Source organism: Schistocerca gregaria, chromosome 8 (genome assembly GCF_023897955.1).
Source record: "Schistocerca gregaria isolate iqSchGreg1 chromosome 8, iqSchGreg1.2, whole genome shotgun sequence".
NCBI classification, from domain to species: Eukaryota; Metazoa; Arthropoda; class Insecta; order Orthoptera; family Acrididae; genus Schistocerca; species Schistocerca gregaria.
This window is the reverse complement of record NC_064927.1, coordinates 243373065-243396151: the sequence shown is the minus strand read 5'-3', so window position 1 is coordinate 243396151 and position 23087 is coordinate 243373065. Positions and strand designations below refer to the sequence as shown.

General features: G+C 39.3%; 1 protein-coding gene across 2 annotated transcripts in view; it reads right to left on the bottom strand.

Annotated features, from left to right (window-relative positions):
* Window positions 1-19755: 19755 nt before the first annotated feature.
* Window positions 19756-23087, bottom strand: part of LOC126284394 (netrin receptor UNC5C) — a 1047805-nt gene continuing 1044473 nt past the window's right edge. For both annotated transcript variants that reach the window (XM_049983291.1, XM_049983290.1), the window contains one exon: window positions 19756-22991. In XM_049983291.1, the coding sequence (XP_049839248.1) occupies window positions 22820-22991 (172 nt within the window). In that variant the 3' untranslated portion in view covers window positions 19756-22819. The remainder of the gene's footprint in view (window positions 22992-23087) is intronic.

Below are 23087 nucleotides of genomic sequence, written 5' to 3'. Positions count from 1 at the left end.
TATTAGCACAGCCGTCCACAATACGAGCACGAAGAGTGTCTACATTTGGTACCAGGGTTGCGGTCTGGAGAGCGTGGAGGCCATGGAATTGGTCCGCCTCTACCAATCCATTGGTCACCGAAGTTGTTGAGAAGCGTACGAACACTTCGACTGAAATGTGCAGGAGCTCCATCGTGCATGAACCACATGTTGTGTCGTACTTGTAAAGGCACATGTTCTAGCAGCACAGGTAGAGTATCCCGTATGAAATCATGATAACGAGCTCCATTGAGAGTAGGTGGAAGAACATGGGGCCCAATCAAGACATCACCAACAATGCCTGCCCAAACGTTTACAGAAAATCTGTGTTGATGACGTGATTGCACAATTGCGTACGGATTCTCGTCTGCCCACACATGTTGATTGTGAAAATTTACAATTTGATCACATTGGAATGAAGCCTCATCTGTAAAGAGAACATTTGCACTGAAATGAGGATTGACACATTGTTGGATGAATCATTCGCAGCAGAAGTGTACCCATGGAGGCCAATCAGGTGGTGATAGTGCCTGCACACGCTGTACATGGTACAGAAACAACTGGTTCTCCCTTAGCACTCTCCATACAGTGACATGGTCAATGTTACCTTGTACAGGAGCAACTTCTCTGACGCTGACATTAGGGTTATCGTCAACTGCACGAAGAATTGCCTCATCCATTGCCGGTGTCCTCGTTGTTCTAGGTCTTCCCCAGTATCGAGTCATAGGCTGGAATTTTCCGTGCTCCCTAAGATGCCGATCAATTGCTTCGAACGTCTTCCTGTCAGGACACCTTCTTTCTGGAAATCTGTCTCGATACAAACGTACCGCGCCCCGTGCTAATCCATACATCAAATGGGCATCTGCCAACTCAGGATTTGTAAACACTGCACTGACTGCAAAACCACGTTTGTGATGAACACTAACCTGTTGATGCTACGTACTGATGTGCTTGATGCTAGTACTGTAGAGCAATGAGTCGCATGTCAACACAAGCACCAAAGTTAACATTACCTTCCTTCAATTGGGCCAACTGGCGGTGAATTGAGGAAGTACAGTACATACTGACGAAACTAAAATGAGCTCTAACATAGAAATTAAGTGTTTCCAGACACATGTCCACATAACATCTTTTATTTATTTGTGTGTGAGGAATGTTTCCTGAAAGTTTGGCCGTACCTTTTTGTAACAGCATTGCAACTGTTAGTTCTACCTGGGTTGCATCCTCGTGTAGTTTTCCTTAGCAGATCACTTTACCTCATCAGTTCCACAATGACAGCACCACTGCTCATCTTTGTGCACCCAGCACACCCCTATTCTCTTATGGGTCCGCAGAAACTGTTCCTAGAAAATCTGCAGGCTTGTCCTTGTACTTTTGTAGCTGTAACAGTTTTATATGTCCATCTTGTAAGTATTACCAGTAATCCAATATGTTCATATGTGTATCACGATATACAGGGTACAGCACTTAAATCCAGACAAATTTCAGTTTAAATTTCCCAGCATATTGTAGTTCCCACTGGAGGTCGCAATCGGCGTTCTTGAAAGCTATAGGCATCTAGTAAAGAGTCAGAACCTCAAAATGGCCAAGACGTTATGGGCGAGTGTGGAGCACAACTGAAGAGCTGCAACTGTTGAAAGTCTTCATGCTGGATGTTCGCTCACTGAAATAATTCGATTCTTTGGATACCCAAGATCAACTGTTTCTGATATTGTAGCCAAGTACAATGCTTCAGAAAAGTCTGGGGAAGGTTCCATTAATGCAGTGAGGAAATCTCATTTGAGGAAACACATGTTACAAATTTTGGCAGCCAATGAAAAGCACCAGGCACTGATTTTGGTGTACCCAGGGCAATCACTGAGGTAATTGACAGGCATTAGTATTGTATATCAGCGAGTGAACAATGCATTGGATGGCAGGAGAACCTCATATGAGCCATTTAGTCCAAAACTGGCTCTCGGATAACATTGACATATTCTAGTCGTAGGATTTCTGGCCCCCAAATAGACTAAATTTTAACCCCCTTGACTACTACGGAACATAGCCAAATAGTTACCAATAAGACAAGGCACAATAATGTCAGATCTATATGCACCACTACTGAAACAGCATTTGCGAATATGGACAGCACTGTTTTAAAGAGTGTGTGTGATCGCTTCAGGACAAGATTGGAGGTGGTCATTGCAGCTGAAGGGGGTCGCAATGAGTAATGCTACTCTTTAAAGATACCACTACTCATATGTAAACGGATTTTAATTTTCATTTGTATTTTGTTTTAATAAATTTGATTTTTTTTAAAAAGTTTCATTTACCTGGATTTAATTGCTGCACCCTGTATGTAATGGACCATCATTCCTGTGATCCACATAACTGTGTTCATCTTATGAAATGAAAAAAAAAACGTTTCCTCTCAAGAAATGCAATGTTGGAAGAGACAGCTGTATGTGTAGTGCACTGCATGAACACTATGATCTTCCTTGCCAGAGTCTAGACAGCCAACGATTTGCTGGTGACCACCCAGTCTGTATTCAGCAAGCCGCATTGTTGACACATGAATGAAGATGCCAAACATATGGTGTACTTTTTTCATTTGTTTTTAACCCCCTAGACTGTTGTTAACTAGACTGTTGTAGGTAGGTGGGGATGGTGAGCTATGCACGACACCACTTGCTTATTAATGGTAGAATGTTTCTGTTCCACATTATTCTGGGTGATCTGTTGACGAAGCAGATGGTACATGACCTTTGATGTCAGCTGTCGGGACATCGGTAAACGCTCCTGATTGTAGCTGTTCAATGATGAACGTGCACATGTATATTTATGGGGGTGATATTTGTGCAATACTGACCAAGGAAGATGCAGTAGTGGTACTAGTTCTTCGTTGATCATCCCTGTGAGGAGTGATTCCTGTTGTGCCACCATTTGTGCATGGTATTAATGTACATGGCATGGGCCATCTTGTGGATATTGACTAACCCAACGCCCCCTTCTTGCACTGGGAAGGTATGTGTGTCCCAAGCTTGCATAGTACCCAAAAGCTGCCTGAATCCTCATAGCATCATGCACATCAAGAGTAGAAGGTGTGTCCAGTGACACATCATGGGAGCGAGATAAAGCATTTAGTCATACAGATGTGTGAATTCTGAGCAACAACCATTGGTTGTGGTCCACAGCTGTTCCTGCCATCTCCTTATCAAAAACATGACCAACATCAGAGGGTTTGCACCACCAGTAAGGATACTCCTCTTCCTGGTAATAGCCCATGCTTGAATTGTGATTTTTGAAAGATGACCTTGCTGCCAACTGCCATCCCATACGTCTGCAGCCAATCCAGTGCTGAGAGAGAATCCCCATAATTCCAGACGAGGAACACAAAGTCATCTGTGTGTGCTCCACATTTGAGTGATAGATGCTGCAGAGAGATACCAGTAAGTCAGTGGCAAAGGCCTATGAGACACAGTTCTAAGGCAACTGTATATAGGAGGGTCGACAAGGGGCAACCCTGTCTGATAGATCTTAAGATCTTAAAGTACTCTGTTCCCTCTCCATTGATCACCATCACTGATCTGGCGTCATGCAGCAGCCACAACACTGCAGTGATCGGTAATGGAAAGACACCCATCCTGTCCATCACTGCCACAAGGTACACATAATCCATCCGATTGAAGGCATGATCAAAATCTATAGCAACCAGTGCTCCTCAGAGTGACATGCTGCTATGGCAGTGACAACTTCTCAATAATCTTCCAAGGCTATGTGGATATTACTGATGCTGTCAAGACATGTCTGATTGACATGTCTTCGATCAGCCAACAATGTTTCAATATGACTGCCTGGTATGTGCATGAGGATTTTGTACTCACTATTAAGGAGTGTCAAAGGGCTATATTCACATGGTTGTTTGCCACCACATGGGTTGGGTATAGGGATCATGAGTCCTTCCATGAATTTAATGGGAACTGGTACTTATTGCCACAGGAGCTCATTAAACATACATAACCACATTGGTGTCATAATAGTCACAAAGGCATGGTAAAATTCCGATGGGAATCCATCAGGGCCTGGGGACTTGCTGAAGGCACCTCTTGTAACTACTTTGTCTACCTCCTCATGCATAATTTCAGATAACACAACTGCTTCCCCGTTCACATGCACTGCATTTGGAGTTTCACTCAGGATGGTTCCCAGCTCCCTCTGGCCCTCCATGACACTCACATAGAATCTGCTAAAATGATCTATGAAAACCTGTGTTATGCCCCTTCGTGTTGAAAAACAACAGCTGTCGCTATGATCGATCTCATGTATTAACGTCCATTTTCTTCTTCCTTCCTTCATCACACAATGCATTGAGAGAAGTTAGTTGCACAGGCAATCCTGCAACCTTCTATGTAACATCATACCCACTGTCCTCAGCATCGCAAGTTGTAAAAGTTTGGCCTTCAGTTGGGGGACGGCTGTCTGGAATTCTAGTGTAAATGGTTGAGCAAACAGTTCCCAGGGGGCCATAAAGTAAAAGTCAGTGGTTGTGCACTGCCATTGAGAAACACTCTTCCCATAACCTATGAACATTCTCCATAAATCTGGCTTTGCATGCTCTCTTCACCACTGTAGGTCACAACCATAAGAATTATTCAATGGACGCAACCATGCCACATGTCCTGTGCCACGTGTTGGCATTCTGAATCTCACAGGTGGGAGATGTTCATGTTCCAGTTACCCCTCTGGCCCCATACCTGCTGTCTAGCAAGTGTAGCCATACAAATGTATGCCTCATGGCCTGTCAACATGGTTCACCAGATTTCTGTGTCTACCGTCGACATCACTAACTCCTTTGAAACAGAGATCTGATCCAAATGGCTCAATGAGTGGCTTGTGAAAAATGTATATCCCACTTGGTTGAGATACTTCAGTTCAGGTGTATCAATTAATTCCATCTTGTTGATGAGCTCCCAAAGTTCTTGGCTAGGGCTATAGTTAGGATGTTGGTCCTACCCTCCAAGTACACAATTAAAATCTCCACTGAGTATGTAAGCATTGTATCATCCCCAGATCAACAGTGTAACCTCAAAGGCATAAAAATATGCACATTTCCTTGTCTTATCAGGGCCTGATGATGGGGATATATTGATCAAACGTATACCACCTATGGTAATGGTTGTACCATGGGCTGAAGGCAAATACTCAACTCTGTCTGCACGATCCCTTCCTTCAACAGTATTGCAGTGCCAGTGCCTCTCTCACCACACAGGGAGCAGTAAATATCATAAATGTAAAAGACTGAGGGGGGAAACACACAAACTTCATGAACAGTGCTATGTCTATGTTTGCAGCCCATAACATGTCACTGAGCATCTTGATGTTTACTGATTTCATAATGCTATTGATGTTAACAGACCCTATCCAATAAGCTTGTTGCATGTCTGTCAATATAGATAGGGCACCTTACAGTCACTAATACTTCTGTACACATGCTGCATTGTTTATCCTGTTCCCAGCCATCCCTCATGTGGTTTGTCATTACTCTGCGCAATCTCCTGGTCTTACTCTGGAGAGTGTGTGGGTGTTGCTCCTCCAGCATAATCTGTTCCCCACTGGGGTGGGACCTGTGACCAGCCCCCAGCATCCCATTGTTGTTGTGTGCCCTAGTCCCTCCAGTATCCTGTTGCCATTGATCAGACTCCTCCTTTGTCTCTGGAGTACTGTCATGGGAAGGTTGTGTTGCTGTCCCACTGGGCATTCCTGCATCCCTGCTTGGCTTGGCAGTTCTTCTGTATCTATGGTCATCTGCTCTGTAACCAGAAATGCCTTAGCATTGCCTTCTGGATCTGGCTGTTCATTCTCCACCATGAGGCAGCACTTCTTCCATCATTTTGGTGATTGCTGCTTCTGTGGCTGAGCCTTGGGACCATAGGTCAGCATGGCCTCTTGATGTTCATGGAGGTCTTCAGAATTGTGTACTGTCAAATTATCAATGTCCATAAGTGCCACAACTGAAGGGCATCCTGCAAGTGTGTTAGGTGGTCCAGTCCACTGTCATCCTTCCATGGTTCACTGTGATCTGCCTCTAGCTGTATGTTCTGGTACGTTTTTGTTGCGTGTCCTACCTCATCATGTAATCCCATGACATAGGTCTTTGGGAGCTTAGTCAGATGCAGTTTGATTGGTGGATCATCCCATGGCAGCATAACAACCTTCATTGGGTACGCTCACAATGTGCATGACGCTCCTTCCCACACCCAGAGCACATTTATGGTTGTCCGTCATAGATGACAGTTGCCCTACAATCAGCGATGTATAGGCATGATGGAACATGTTTTTGTAGTTTGATCGGTATTTGTCTGATGTCACTGAGAACAAATACATTTTAAACTCGCTCATTTGTCAGCCATATGAGATAGAATTGTTCCGTAATGACGCGATACGTCTATCACCAATTCTTCTGGCACTTCGAATGGAAGCTCAAACACATGGATTGTTCATGGTCCCACACATGCATATTCAACTGCAGCTACTCCAACATTCCTGTCTAAATGACAGAAATGAAAACATTGTCAGTGTTGGACTAGGAGTTTGTCTTAAGCCACCTCATTAATGAGGCTGACATAGACCACGCTGCTGACTATGGATATGTATATTCCCACTAGAATGTCAGGTTTGACTTTTATGTCATCCCATAAATAACATTCTATCTCAAAAGCATTCGATTAAGCATATTCCTTAAAAAAACTAAATTTCAGTGTAGATTTGTAGAACAACAAGGCCATGATTCATTCTATGTAATACCATGGCACACCACTACACACTTAGTGTAAATATCTCCTGCACACATGTTTGGCAGGAGTGTAAACTCCATCCAAACCACTGCTTTGCTGAAGGCTGACTGACCACATCCAGACATAGTGGCCATTGCAACTGCATGGAGTGCTCTTGCACATCTTCCATCAGACCCAAATTCTCAACTTATCCATGCGCTACAAATGTAGTGCCCCTGCCCATTAGTCTCATTACTTGTGACATTTTGCCAGTTTCTGTAAGAGGTCAACCTGCTGTGTACCCTTGCGGAAGAGATCATTGGCCCTCTTCACCTTAGTTATACATATATATATGGTGTCTGTTCTTTCATATAGGTCAGTGATTCCTTTGTGGAGAAGGAGGAGAAGATGAGTGTTTAACATCCGTCCAACATTGAGATCATTAGAGATGGAGCAAGAGCTCAGTTTAGGGAAGGATGGAGAGGGAAAGCTGCCATGTCCTTTTGAAAGGAACTATCCCGTCATTTGCTGTAAGCAATTTAGGGAAATTATGACAAAGCTAAATCTGAATGGCTGGTTATGGGTTTGACTCGAGATGCTCCTGAATGTGAGTTCAGTGTGTTAACCGCTATGCCAGCTCACTCAGTAATTCCTTTGTGTATTAAATATGTTCTACTTCCATGAGTTTACATAAAAGCTCATTTTCCCATCTAATATGTAAGCCAACAAAAATTCACTGTTATTATCTATTATCTCTTTTGGCCTGTCATTTTATTGGTGGTAAAGATGAAACTTGATATTGTAATGAAAATTTGTAACCGAGACATTAAATGATATGCTAAGTTACTGTAACTACTATTTACAAGTGTTATTTATACAACACCACTGTTTACCATTATATGGCTCTTACAATGCATATTTTCCATATGATCATTTTACTTTATTGACAGTGCAAGTTAAAGTTGTTTGTCCTTTGTTTTCCTTATGCTACACTCATAGATTGTTGTTTGTTGATAGTAATTAGTACTGTTAACTAGTGTTCCATTTGACTTCACCAACAACTGTGTTAGAGATCATCTTATGTTTTTACTCATGGATTTTAGGCTTTTTTGTCTTCTAAGGCAACATTGGTTTGAGATGGCAGATACCTGCTAACCATCATGAGAGTATATGCAATTTAGCTAAGTTTTTCAAGGTATTTTCAAAATCTGGTTATGTTGCATTCCACATTTTGTTACAATGGGTATCCAAAAGTGAGAAATATGGATTTTAAAACCAACACATATGATTTTATGAGTACTGTATATGTTGATATTCAGAGTTACAAGATTTATATTTTGATTTTTTGGTTTGTGTGTATTACATATGGGTTTTTTCTGTTTGTTCAGTCTTCCAGTTGATGATAGTTGAAATGACAAAAACTGTCCAAGAATAAATATAATATATACAGCCAAAGGCAAGTAAAATGCTTTCCTATAAATATCTCACAGCTGTAGCTACTTACCTTCATAAATTTTTAATCACATACAAGATGTCCTATGGTACAGGGTTGTAACCCAAAGTGACTTCTTTGGAGTCCACCCAGATATTGCACAAAGCCATGTGTGTTCTCTGGTCAGAGGTGTTACTCATGCTAGCATTCCCACACATATCTCACTGTTAGTGTGTAATATTGTTAAGGTATGCAGGCTTCAGAGTTTTCCATTTACAGCCTACATATATACCACAGGTATGTGGTGGATGGTGTTTGGTACAGATTTTAGTGGCTTTTTATGCCCTAAATGCGCATTGGGCAAATTCATAGAGACTGTCTGATTGTGTTCTAATCTCTCTTACCCTATTCCTACAGCCTCTATGTGAAATTTACAGAGGTGGCAGTAAACGAATTATAGCACAATCTACCTCAAACTCCCATTTCTTATGCTGGTAAGTAGTGGGTATTCTTCAAGTTTTTAATGTCCCTGATAAGACCTACTGAGTAATCAAATGTCAAACTACACTAATTTCAAATTTAAGGCTGCTCTATTCAATGACCACATAAAATTTTACTTTAAAATCACCTTTTTGTAATTGAAAACAAACCAACACTTTCCACTGACAATGGGCATCACACTAAAGATGTGATGAGCAGTATTTGTTTGTAGTGACTGCTGCTACAAATTGAAAAATAGTCCACCAAAAAAACCAGAGAAAATATACCTGGTTACTATTATGAGGGATATGCTGCATCTCTGATCATGTTGTCTGGATACACTCATAATATAGATTACACATCACTAGGAGTGTAGCAAATTTACCCATACACTCTGCTCCAATAATTTTTGTAATTAAGTGAGGTGTTGTTAAACATAATACATATACTCAAAAAGTTTCAGCACCCATTTTAGATGCTACCAGACGCTGGCCTAGCAAGATGAAATGATGACCTGATCCATCTCTTTTTGATGTCATGTAATCTCGGGATGTGTATTTACATGTGTTTTTGGATAATGATCTAGAAAACAGGGCATTTCAGAATTTTGGGAGTAAATCAGCAAAATTGTAACAAATAGCCCCAAAACAGTAGACAGCATTGGAAGAAAGTGGTCATACAAGGAAAACGGTTGTACATTGGAGTACTTGCAGAAATGTCTTTGGTACAAATTGAAAAACGAAATTGCATAAAAGGTTGAGGCACATGTCAGCTGTATGCATATGACAGGAGTGCTATCGTGTTAATGGCAGGAGATGATATTGAAGTTGTGTCCATGCCTTTACACTGTAACACTTGGATCACCAAAATGATCATGTTTGATGGTGTTCCTGGGCGAATTATATGTTTCCGCCTATTGCCAGCTTTGTCAAACATCATCATTTTGGTGGTTCAGCCATTGTAGTGTCAGGAATCATATGTTGCAAGGTAGCACTGTAACTCACCAGTCAATGTTATTTGGACACTGTGCTTCTTTCCTTTTTTCAGGGGTGCAATTGACTCTGACTTCATTTTGTTAGATGACAATGTGCAACTGCATAAGTGCACAGATCAAGGAGCTCTTGAAAAGATATTTGGTGATTGGACTGGTGTGCCCATTCCTCTGATTTAAATCCCATCCAGCACATGTGAGGAGAATTATTGCAGCATGTGTCCACATGTACCAACCACCATCCAGCAGTTGTCGACTGCACTGGTGGAGAAATGGAACACCCTACCTCAAGAACTCTGTACCAATCTTGTGGCCAGCGTGTGAACATGCTTCAGAGCATGCATTTGCCATTTGCAGTGATCACATACCCTATTAAGAATTATGTCTGCTGTTTGTAATGTTAAAAGGAACCTCAGCTGGAGAAGACACAGGTGTCATTAGTAGGGGAGGATGTTGTAGTTGTACCCATGTACACAGTATTGTTCAGGGGGTTTGGAGTGTAGGACTGGGAACAGTTTTCATGTTTTGGTGGTTTTTTAGTTACTGTTGGAGGGAAAAATGTTTGTTGGGTGATAGGTGGTGGGACATGGCATTGTTGAGGGTTACATGAAGGTTGTGCAGGTTCTTCAACATGGCTTGCACCAATTGGTATGTTGCCTCTTGTTGATGGGATGCTCTGGACATCAGGCATTGCCAATGATGTTTGGTGCATTGTAATGTGTGTGTGTGTGTGGCAAGCGGCGATTTTTTGCTCAAAGAGAACTGAGAAGAGAAAGATATGCATAAGTTGGTTGTGGTGGGACAGACGTCATGGGTAGGGGAGGACAGACAACGGGTGGTGGGCAAAAGAACATGACCTGTATAGTGACAGTGGGAACAGGAGATGGGAAAGTATAGATTACTGAAGTCATGAATGATGTTAAGCAGTGTGTACAGTTGTGAGGATGATGATGATGGGCTGTAGTGGATTTGTAGAAAATGAGGAAGTGGGTGGTGATGAAATGTCTCTGAGGTGGTAGGGGATGACAGCATTAATGTATGAGGCAATGACAACAGCAACAGATGACAACTCTGACAGTGATGACAGTGGTGGCAGGTATATGGGGACGGACATGAGAAAACAGTGACAAATGCGGTGACAGCTATCAACCAAGCAGGAAAGGGTGGCTGCAACCAGTCTAGTTGAGGCAATATAGTTGAAGAGTGTGAAAGGGACAGCTGCCATCTGGAATTTTTGCTTAGGTAAGAGGCATTAACCCATTTTTTTTAAAAAAAAGCTTGTTTTCTTAATCACTACCCTCATCTGAAATCTTTAATGTTGAGAACTGTTTGTGTGTTGTTTGGAGGGTGACTGAAAAGTAGCTGAAAGCTATTTGGATGTGAGTGATCAACACAAATGCACCTATTTCAAGCATGCCGTGTTGCACTTTTTTTACCACAATTTTGTTTTCATAATGGATGCAATAGTATTAACCTTAGAACAAAAAGCTTCAAGAGCATCATTATAGTAATAGTCACTTCTTTGGATTTATTGATTTTCTTTTTCCTTGAGTTATCATGTTTCTAAATGTCTGTGCAATGTTTAGCTTCAGTTTCATAGCCTGAGATTCTTTACTAATGCTTTCCTAAAGATAGTGAGGAAGACCGCACTGCAGTTTCTTCTCTAAATCCTCGCACAAACAAAAAAAATGGCTGACATTGAAATAAGTGTCCAAGGAATAGAAAAGCAACTGAAATCACTCAACAGAGGAAAGTCCACTGGACCTGATGGGATACCAATTCGATTCCACACAGAGTATGTGAAAGAACTTGGCCCCCTTCTAACAGCCGTGTACTGCAAGTCTCTAGAGGAACGGAAGGTTCCAAATGATTGGAAAAGAGCACAGGTTGTTCCCATTATCAAGATGGGTCGTCGAGCAGATGCACAAAACTATAGGCCTCTATTTCTGACATCAATCTGTTGTAGAAGTTTAGAACATGTTTTTTGCTTGTGTATCATGTTATTTCTGGAAACCCTGAATCTACTCTGTAGGAATCAACATGAATTCCGGAAACAGCGATCGTGTGAGACCCAACACACTTTATTTGTTCATGAGACCCAGAATATATTAGATACAGGCTCCCACATAGATGCCATTTTCCTTGACTTCAAAAGGCGTTAGATACAGTTCCGCATTGTCACCTGATAAACAAAGTAAGAGCCTATGGAATATCAGAACAGCTGTGTGGCTGGATTGAAGAGTTTTTAGCAAACAGAACACAGCATGTTGTTCTCAATGGAGAGAATCTAAAGACGTTAAAGTATTCTCTGGCGTGCCACAGGGGAGTGTTATGGGGCCATTGCTTTTCACAATATATATATAAATGACCTAGTAGATAGTGTCAGAAGTTCCATGCGGCTTTTTGCAGATGATGCTGTGGTATACAGAGAAGTTGCAGCATTAGAAAACTGTAGCAAAATGCGGATCCTTTATTGTATGATTATATGATAGCGGAACAAACACTGGTTACTTGTGTAAAATATCTGGGAGTATGTGTATGGAACGATTTGAAGTGGAAAGATCATATAAAATTAATTGTTGGTAAGGCGGGTGCCAGGTTGAGATTCATTGGGAGAGTCCTTAGAAAATGTAGTCCATCAACAAAGGAGGTGGCTTACAAAACACTTGTTCAATCTATACTTGAGTATTGCTCATCAGTGTGGGATCCGTACCAGGTCGGGTTGACAGAGGAGATAGGGAAGATCCAAAGAAGAGTGGCACGTTTCATCACAGGGTTATTTGGTAAGCGTGATAGTGTTACGGAGATGTGGCAATCTCTGCAAGAGAGGCACTCTGTATCACGATGTAGCTTGCTGTCCAGGTTTCAAGAGGGTGCGTTTCTGGATGAGGTATCGAATATATCACTTCCCCCTACTTATACCTCCTGAGGGAGATCACAAATGTTAAATTAGAGAGATTCAAGCACACACGGAGGCTTTCCGGCAGTTATTCTTCCCGTGAACCATACGCGAGTGGAACAGGAAATTGAGGTAATGACTGTGGCACATAAAGTGCCCTCCGCCACACACCGTTGGGTGGCTTGTGGAGTATAATGTAGATGTAGATGTAGATAGTGATAAATTGACATGCAGTGACTCAACTCTTTCCCAAATTTTCCTGGATATGTCATGCACACATTGTCATGAATAATCAAGCAACTGGAATATATGTTAGTGGAAATGACTCCCATGTCTTTATAGGCAGGACTTTGTAGCATTATTAGTGCGGTTTCTTTTATTGAAAGATTGTCCATGTAAGGGATACTCGCACAAAAATTTGCTTAAATGTTTTGAAACACATTAAAGCTGAACTCTGAATGTTTGAAAAAATGTTTTAAGGCTACAAGGTGTCTACATAGAAATTTCATTAACAATGCCAAATGAATGTGGAGTTGGGATTAGTTCATTCAACAAATCATGTCAACAAAAATCATCAGCTCTGCAAACACTTTCAACGCAAAACATTGTTTTGCAGTTAAATAATGAAAATAAGCATGGAACAGAATGGGAAATGCCAGACGTGGACTTTTACACAGTGCTAAGCACTGTGACGAGACTGTTCTTGCCAAAGGGCAACAGAAAGTAGGATGGGCTAAGTGGCAATTGTTTGTGAAGCTAACATATGCAACAGTGAAGAATATGATTGTTCACTGTTAGATAAATTACAGTCAGAGAAAATAGGAAAAATAACTTTAAGCAACACACACAGAGAAATAATGGAAAATCCAGGATGGAATGTAACAAAATTACGAAATGGAAAGTTGCTGTTCACCATATAGCGAAGATGCTGCGTCAGAGATAGGTACAACAAAAAGACAGTCACAAATAAAGCTTTCAGCCAGCAAGGCCTTGTCAAAAATAGATGACAGACACACAAACATACACTCATACAAACATAACTCACCCACACATGACTGCAGTCTCTGGCAACTGAAGCTTCAGTTACAAGACTGCAGTCATGTGTGAGTAGCTTTTGTGTGAGTGTGTCTTTGAGCGTCTGTTGTCTATTTTTGATGAAGGCCTCACTGGCTGAAAGCTTTTTTTGTGACAGTCTTTTTGTTTTCCTTATGTGCAACTCAGCATCTATGCTACACAAAGAAATAAATGAGATGTTCTGCTGAAAAAGTATTTTTAATTGTGAAAATTTGAAATAACCATAAATTATTTAAATTTTAAAAGAAATAGGCCTTTTTCTTCAGTATGAAGTGTAGGGTTTCCAAGACTGGACTATGGGATTCCATGTTCTCAGCTGACACAATGTGTCACTGTTTTTTGGACTCTCCTCCGTAGTCAGTCACATGGCCTCCACAGTTTCCTGCGACATTGATGGCCGCCCAGAATGCTTAAACATTCCCAAGTCACCGGAAACTGTTGATCAAACTTTTAATGGTTGTTCACATTGGGACTTCGGTATAATAATGTTGATGAAACTATACTTGATCTGAGCAAAGGGCAGTCTGTTGAGTCTTTGCCTTACAATGATGATTTGTTGTTCTGTAGTCAACATCTTTCAGATTACCTGCAACAAAAGGGACAAAAATTAGCACTGTCCCAGAAATGATTAAGGACTTCTCCTTGGGCACCCTGTATATTTCATCTTCCAACTGTGGAGTGGACATATGTGGGCAGGAGCTCCTCCTATATCCCAACTCTCATGCCTGGCTGGTGGCTTTGCCTTGCCTGAGTGTGGGACAACATAGTGGCATACAATCACCTAACATGGTGTGGAGTGGTTATAGCTGGGAACAGAATGTGCAGCAAACCTCTGTGTTGCCTCCCAACTTGCACAGCAGTGTGATGAAGACAATTGGTCCAGTGTAACTGTTTCTATTAAAATGTTGCCACAGCACAAGTGTTTAGTGAAATGCCTATTTGCTGTACATAAGTAAATTAAAGTCCCCTGCTGTGATTCTGCCTGTGAGTTAGGGGTAATCTCAGGAGCTAAAATGCGCGTCATTTATGTTGGCGGCCAAGTTTAGGATCGTTCTGCGCATCTGACGTCACAAAACACAGTCAGCCAATGAACAGAGAACGACATTGCCAGATCTCGACTGCAGTGCAGAGCATGGACTAGTGTCTTCAGTTTTAGTAACGTTCAGTCATAAATAAAGTAATAGAACAAAAGCAATGTCTTGATAGCAGGCTTTCTTTTATAGAAAGTTTGGAAAACACATTCTTTACACCAATTGCTTCATATTCTATTAATTAATTAAACCAAACAAGCAATAAGACTCCTAATTCAGGCGATAGCAAGGAAAGGTGTTTGTATCAATCTCACGAACCGCTTTTCCGCAATAAAGAATGGCGGTAATTGTTTATTTCCTATTGTACTTCGACGAAGCGTGAGTAATTCATAGTCATACCAACAGTGTTTTTCAGTATTTTGCATGACATGTTAGAGTCCTCATGGCGTTATGTATTCAGACGAGCTTACTTAGTGTAATGGTAAGGTGTTTGGCTTTCTATGCGAAAGGTTAAGAGTTCAAACCTTGTGCAGTGCCTAACACTTACATTATTTAAAAACAATATCGAAGTGCCTTACTTCACGAATTATATTCGTTTGAATGCAATTTTTTGAAATTTCTAGTGCTTTGTCTCTTCATTAACCCTCCCCGCATTCCGTGCTGTGCGCTATTTTGTCATCACTGCACTGCTCGCCTGTACAGACACATCGTGTTCCCACTGCTTTGACACACTTATCATTCGGTTTCAAAAAAACTATTTGGCCCAAAAATTTGATTTTTACATGTCTTCTTGACTAATACCTTCCCCCCATAAATGACTTAATTTTGTTTCGATGTTCAATGCAGTTATTATGCAGCATTAAATGTAGTAAACCATTACACGAAATTTTGAAGAGTTTGCAGAGGTAGAAGTCCATGGCGTATACTTTCCGTATGGTCGATTTTAGTTGCCACAATGTTGAGAATGAAATGTGGACAAGATACCTAAATTTCATATAAAATTTACTGTATAACAATATCTCATTTAAGTACCACATATGTGTCGTAAGTAATATTGAGAAATATTCCGTCTTTTGCGACTGTAATAAAAGTTTTATTTACACCGAACGCGTTTGGCTTTATTTTAAAGCACTTCAATCAGTGAAAGGTATGGCACATACACAATGGTACTCATGTTCTCTCTCTTGTTTTTGTTCCACAGTCACAGTTTTACCAATGGTACCGAAATATATTCCTCTTCTGCAACGGTAATAAGCGACTTATTTAGACCAGACGCGTTTCTCTCTTTGAAGCATCTTCAGTGGACAGTATTTTGTCTCCTCCATTACCAAGTCACCTTTCGTAGTTTTGTGCTGCGGTAACACAATATTCAACGTTTGTGTTGGCTGATCAGTGCTTTAGCAAATAAATGATGTTTGTGTGTGCCACACACAAAAATTATATTTGACATAGCTCAGAGCAATTCACTGATAGACAGTTTGTTCAAGTCCTAATGTTTTTGTAAGTCCACAGTTTTGTTTAATGTATTTTGTCTACTTCCTTTTGACTGATTGAAGTGTTTTAAAATAAAGCTAAGCATGCTCAGTGTAAATAAAACTTTTGTTAGAGTCGCAAAAGATGGAATATTTCTCAATATTACATACGACACCTATGTGGTACTTAAATGAGATATTGTTATACAGTAAATTTTATATGAAATTTAGGTATCTTGTCCACATTTCATTCTCAACATTGTGGCAACTAAAATCGACCATACGGAAAGTATACTCTATGGACTTTTACCTGTGCAAACTCTTCAAAATTTCGTGCAATGGTTCACTATATTTAATGCTGCATAATAGCTGCATTGAATATCGAAACAAAATTTAAGTCATTTATGGGAAGAAGGTATCAGTCAAGGAGATGTGTAAAAATCTAATTTTTGGGCCAAATAGTTTTTGTGGAATCGAATGATAAGAGTGTCAAAGCAGTGGGAACATGATGTGTCTGCACAGGCAAGCAGTGCAGTGACTATATCGCGCACAGCGTGGAATGCAGGAAGCACGTCATTGTAGCAGCGAAAGGATTAATGCGGCCGTGGTGGCTTTATTTCATGAACTGTGCACTCCCCCTTAAACGTAAGCTTGCGAACTATGCTATACTATGGTGCTGCTTCTATTGGCACGTGCGTCGTGTGCAACTGGCAACGCAGCAATCTCCCGCGTCTGGGCGGGCATGTGCGAGCCGCCAAGATAAAAGAATTGAACTATAGTCAAGGGATTTTGACGCAATTTTCACTAATACATAGACTGACTTGCACAAAATGTTTGCATATATATATAATGTTTGTTAAACTGGCTGAACCACATAAATCAAAGTCCCCTACTACTGTGAAAATAATGCCATTGCCATCTGGTGATGAATGGCTGAATTCCTTACAAAAACAATACCTCACAAAGATTGGTGCTGCTGTCTGGTGGTGAACGGTCCCTTGCACTAATATTGTGTGACAAAGGATGCTGTGTACAAATGTTGTGTGACAGAGGGTGCTTCTTACCAACCATATGTGGCATGTTTGTTATGAATGGTATGTGGTGAAGGTTGCTTCATGGCAATCTTTCATTGCAGAGGGTGGATCCTACCATTGCTACATGGCAGAGTTTGCTTTGTAGTGATGTTACACTCGAAATGCAGGAAAAGGTTACACACAAAAAGCAGGTTGCACCATATTGGAATTGGAATTGGCCAACTGGCAAGTGACTGGATCTCACATTAGAATTTTAGTAATAGTTACATGCAGTGGCCCATAAACAAAATTACTATTACATTAGGAAAGTTGTCCAGCCATAGATACTTAGCTCTATCCATACAAAGCTGAGGTGGATTGCTAATAGTCTAAAAAAATCCCTGTTTCAGAGTAATTGATGAAACAAGTAATAAAATGTGTGCTATTTGTAATAACTTGCCTAACTGTTTTATAAATCATTCCTGCTTCACCATAATTGTTTAATAAAATGCCAGCTGTCTTGAATTGTGCCAAAATCTTAGACAAGGGGAAGTGAAGGGAGAGGCGAAGGGAAGGTTTTGACCTTGATCCTCATGACACTGATAGAACCCCATTGCCTGTCCTCATACCCTTATTTATCCCCTATTTGTAATGACTTCAGTTGTCCACTTCTGTTGACACAATTTTTTTTTTTTTTTTGTGAATACATAATTTTGTTGATGAAACTGTAACATTGAATAATTTGTTAACTGTGACAACTCCCTCTTACATACTTTCACAGTATGTATAATTCAAGTTATTATTATATTGCATATTTATAGTGTTTTTTGTTATTTAATTCAATGAAACACATAAAAATAAGAGAGAAATATATCAACGCCACACACTGTCCCAGTATCTGAAATAGTCCAATGATGCTCAGGCAGTTTTCTGAGTCCATTCCTAAAAAAAAAAAAACAAAAAAAAAAAAAAAAAGAAAAAAAAAAAAAAAACAAGAAATGCAGACATAGTTTTCTGACCATATAAATTCTAACAGGGAGTCAGAAGCAGAAAGAACAGTCCAGCGTAGCACTCACTTTGGCATTTCCAGCACTGCGGTAGGCAATGACTGGCATATGAGGTATGACACAGAGAGAGCACACTGGTGCCATCGCACACTGGTGCCATTGAAAAGAATTCTCATCTCTTTCTGCACAGGATGCATTATGCATCTGCCTTATAATTTGTACACCACTGTAGTTCACTGGATGCTGGCAGAAACAAACAAATGACCTACTTTCTGGTTCATGAACAGAGTCTAGTGCCAAACGGAACTGTCTGATCAGTGACTGTTCAATACAAATGACAACCATGCTGCAGATGGTGTAAATCTACATCTCAGAGTTACAAAAGTGTGAGCTGCACCTCTTAAATACATAAACATGCAAGGAATTTGAGTATGAAACTACAGATGCACACAGAAAAAGCTACATACGTAAGTTGCTACTCTTCTAATGGGTCACAAACATCTTCATGAAAGGCACATGGCTGGATTCAAATCCTAGCCTGACACAAATATTTTCATCATATCTTTTCAACTTCTAGCATGTGTATTCTCAACCTCCTGTGAAAAATAAGTTTGATTGTTAATGTCTCCTCATGTGTTGTTGACATCAATGACAAGTGGTGATTTTGACTTCCGGTCAGATAAGGGACTTCTTATCACATAATTTCAAGTTCAAACATGGCACTCCTAGCTACCCGTGAAAAAGAATTCAGTAGTCAACGTCTCTTTGTATGTAATGAGCAATGGTGATATGTGCAGTGTTCCACTTCCAGTCTGCACAGAAATCTTCATCGCATTATGTCTAGTTCGAGTATGTGCAGATTTTGCTACAGGTGAAAGAATCTCATATTTAACATCCTTTTGTGGACAGAAAACAATGGCAATAGGTACCAGGTTTGAATCCTGAGTGTAGTAAAAATTACTCATTTGTCTCTTCATTTCAGGTTCAAACATTTCATTGCTGGTGAAAAAGTTCAATTCTGGTATCTATTATGTGACTATGCTGTGTGAACAATGTGATGAGGTGCTGGGTTCAAATCCTTGTCAAACACAAAACTGTACATCACATTTTGTCAAGTTTAAACATCTGCATATTTTGTTACTTGTGAGTGAAACCATATTTAATGTCTTTTGTGATTAGTTGATGGGGAAATAGCTGCTGGGTAGGAGCATAGTCCAGTACAAAAATTTGTCATGTACCTTCAAGTTCAGATTTTCTACCTGATGCTGGCTAAAAGTTGGATGTTTCACATCTCTTTATGACTAGTTTCATGAAAGGGTTCATGTGATTACTTCCAGGAAACCACAACTATTTACAGCTCTGCTGTTCAGTTAAGACTGTTTTCCATTTCCAGTTATTTCAATGGAATGTCATGCACTATGCATTCTTTCTTGGAATGCATGTCTCAAAAATAAATATAGTTTATGGCACAATTAAATCTTATCTGAATGTTCAAAAACTCACTGCAAAGCATTTACACATATAAATCAAGATATTATATTATGGTCTTCAGATTATATGACTTTATAGTTAGAACACTAAAAACATGAATTTTTAATGACAGCTTTATTTTATTATGGTTAAACTAAAGTACAGTTCTCTCATTATCTAACAGAAACACAAAATGTACATACATACAAGCAAAATAGTTCTGACTTTATGTAGAAACTCTGTACAAACATATTTACTCTATCTGTTTATATCTTTAATTGACTTTGTTACAATATAAAACAACTCTAAATATAAACGAATTTTAACAGCAGAACAAACAGTCCATCATGCGTGCTGGCCTAACAAGTGACAGTAAGCAGTAACAAAAGAAACATAAGCTATACACACATTACCATGTCTTACACAAAAACAACAGCAGCCCACACATTTAGGCATATACTTTCTTTTGGAATCTTCACACATCCAGTTTGAGACGGTTTATTTAAAGACATGTAAGTCAAAACTATATGTTATGGGTTTTAAATGTATGTGATGGTCACAGAAATCATGTACTTCTAAAACCAATTAGAGTACATGTATCATTTTATTTCTGAGCAGTAGTTTCTGAGCTTCCTGAATGATACAGAACCAGACAGAGCTGCAGATAAGACAAGCATTTTTAGTTTGTACTTCTCTTTTCAAAGAACCTCATCTTCAAATTACCATTACGGAAAATGCCAACATGAAACAACAGATTTGGGAACATGTTATTCAATACAAGGGGAGACTTGAGCTTTCTCTTGGAACAAATAAAGGAATTCCATTGTCATTAACAGTCTTCTGTGTTCTTATGTTACTAACACAATAAATGAATAGGTACAAAAGAGAAATGTAATTGCATCACAACATTTCCCTTATTGTTTTGTAATCCATTAGCTACTTAACAAAAAGAAACCAAACATAAGATGTGATGGTAACCATGACACAGACTTTAAATTTTAAATTGATGTACCTAACAGGGGTTGAGAGGGTAGTTCTGCTGGCCCTGTGCTGAATGACATGTTACCCCAATACAAGAAGTAAATATGCAGAAGCATACTTCAGAAGATAGTGACAAAATTGAGCAACATTGAATTGATTAGATGCAGCAGTTCTGAGTAATTGTTTTAGTCCCACTACAGAGAAAATCATCTCACTGTACAAAAAATAATAAAGTCAGTTTACTATTACAATAGGTCCCTATTCCTCCAAGTGGTACGTCAACCAGTCATTTAAATGTATAATCGCTAACACTTTACAGCATCACAGCTGATTTGTAAAACTGCAGAATTTCTATAGTTATATTTTATAATTTAAATATTTAACAATCACCATAGAATGACTCATGGATCAGAAGTGAGTCAAACATGTAACTGAAATGAAGGAAATGGAGAGATACACTAAATTTTGTATGAATCTTCGTTAGTCATAGCATGTCTGACTAACAAATTTTGCCACATTCATAGGCATGGAAAACACTTTCTTCTTTACAATCAAAATTCATGACACCTAATAAACATGTTTCCAATTAATAAATAATTTACAAACATAACAGCAATATGCCTATTGAGGGTGCAGGGGACAACACAAAATTCTATAATCATTGCAGCTTATCCAGTATATTAGAAGCACAAATGTAGTAAGAAGGTAAAACTGTAGATTACGTAAGTAGGCTGTGAAAAACATTTTTCTTTAGTTTTTTTCTATCCATGAACGAGGTTTTGGAGACTGTAACACATCAGAAGATATTTGGAGCTATTCCACACACAAATGCTTACTAGTATTCATTTTATTTGTAAATATTGACTGCAGGATGACAACAGTTGATTCTTAAGTGGTAAAATAGGTAGCATCCCGGATTTCATTTGTTATATATTCAGTACTGCACTGTTAAAGTTGCCTGACTGAAAACAGAAACTTTCATGAGATATTCACACAGCAAAGATGTTTAAACCTCAGAAGACACTATCTGATTTACAAAATTTAGTTGAGATCTACATGTCTGCAAGGCAGTTGGTATAAATCCAGGATGCATTAAATTTTGTTTTCCAGAAGCAATGTGAAAGCTAAATATGCATATTTATATCTACAAAAAAATATCAAATGAAAGTGTTACATGTATTTATTCTAAAAGTGGAAACAGCTTCATTTTCAAGACAGTTCAAAAAGTAAGATTACTTTCTGATATAATTTCCATATAATATCCACTGGTTTACAAAATCTTGTAACATAATCCAGTTTCCTCAAACTGTGTACATTCTTTTGATTTTCTGGGCAAAACTTTGAAAATAAATATAAAATATACTTATTTTGGTCCCAGAACTACTATATACTGGAGCTGATGGCTAATGAAGCTTCATCTGTGGACAAATAAGCACTATTTTTGTACTTAGTGGATGCACTATGGGTTTGACAATCCTGTAGATGTTTTTAAAAATAATTCAAATCCTGTCACCCTCTGCCAACTGCTGTTTATGAAATAAAACTGGAAATCTGAGCATTAAAAAAATTCTGAATGTATCTGCAAAAATTACATTAATGTAAGGCACATTTCTTTCAGTATCAGCTGTGTTGTATTTATAACTCAAGATGAACTACATTGTCTTCATTACTCATACAGTATAAAAATGCAATACATATTTATGCTTATTGTAATATGACCTATTGTTTTGAACCCACAGGTAGTGTTACGTAATACACAGTAGTCATAATCCATATAACATCAGTACTGTAGTGACTCAAAAAATACACAATATAACTTACAGATTCCAAATGTTCTTGATTCAAACTACTTTCTGTTAATTTCAATGAGCTTTTACACATACGACACTACATATGGATTCCTAAATCTCTGATTTCAGAATGTACTCTGTAACTAAAGAAGTTATAATTGTTTAATAGCTTTTTCCAGCACACTTTCATCCACAACACTGTATGCACCGTAACAGTCTTAAAATGTATTACACAAATAGTTACTCCCACCAGTAAGGAGCTGTTTTCTGTGAAATATTCAGTCTCTATGGCAGGAAGCAGAACCTCATGTCTTAGCTTATTGGTACCTTCAGTTATCAGTACCACAAGAGTACTGCAGTGTCTGTAGAAAGTGCCAAAAGCAATTAATGTGTCTGTGTCTCTAAGCTTTTAGATCCAAGCACCAAGTTCTCGTTCAAGGAGAGCTGCAGCATCAGAGCGCCCCATCAGCCGCAGCACATTGAGCAGATCAGGAACAGCAGAAGGTTCCCTGTGCCTTGCTTCCCATAAATCTAGAATGTGCTCTGTGGGGCTAGCTTTAGTTGCAAAATAGTTGATGTACCTTTAAAAGAAAAGAAATTGATCAGGCTTCCATGGAATGCTGAACACATACTCAAATAATTTCATTTTCATTTATTAAAAGTGAGTTCATATATCT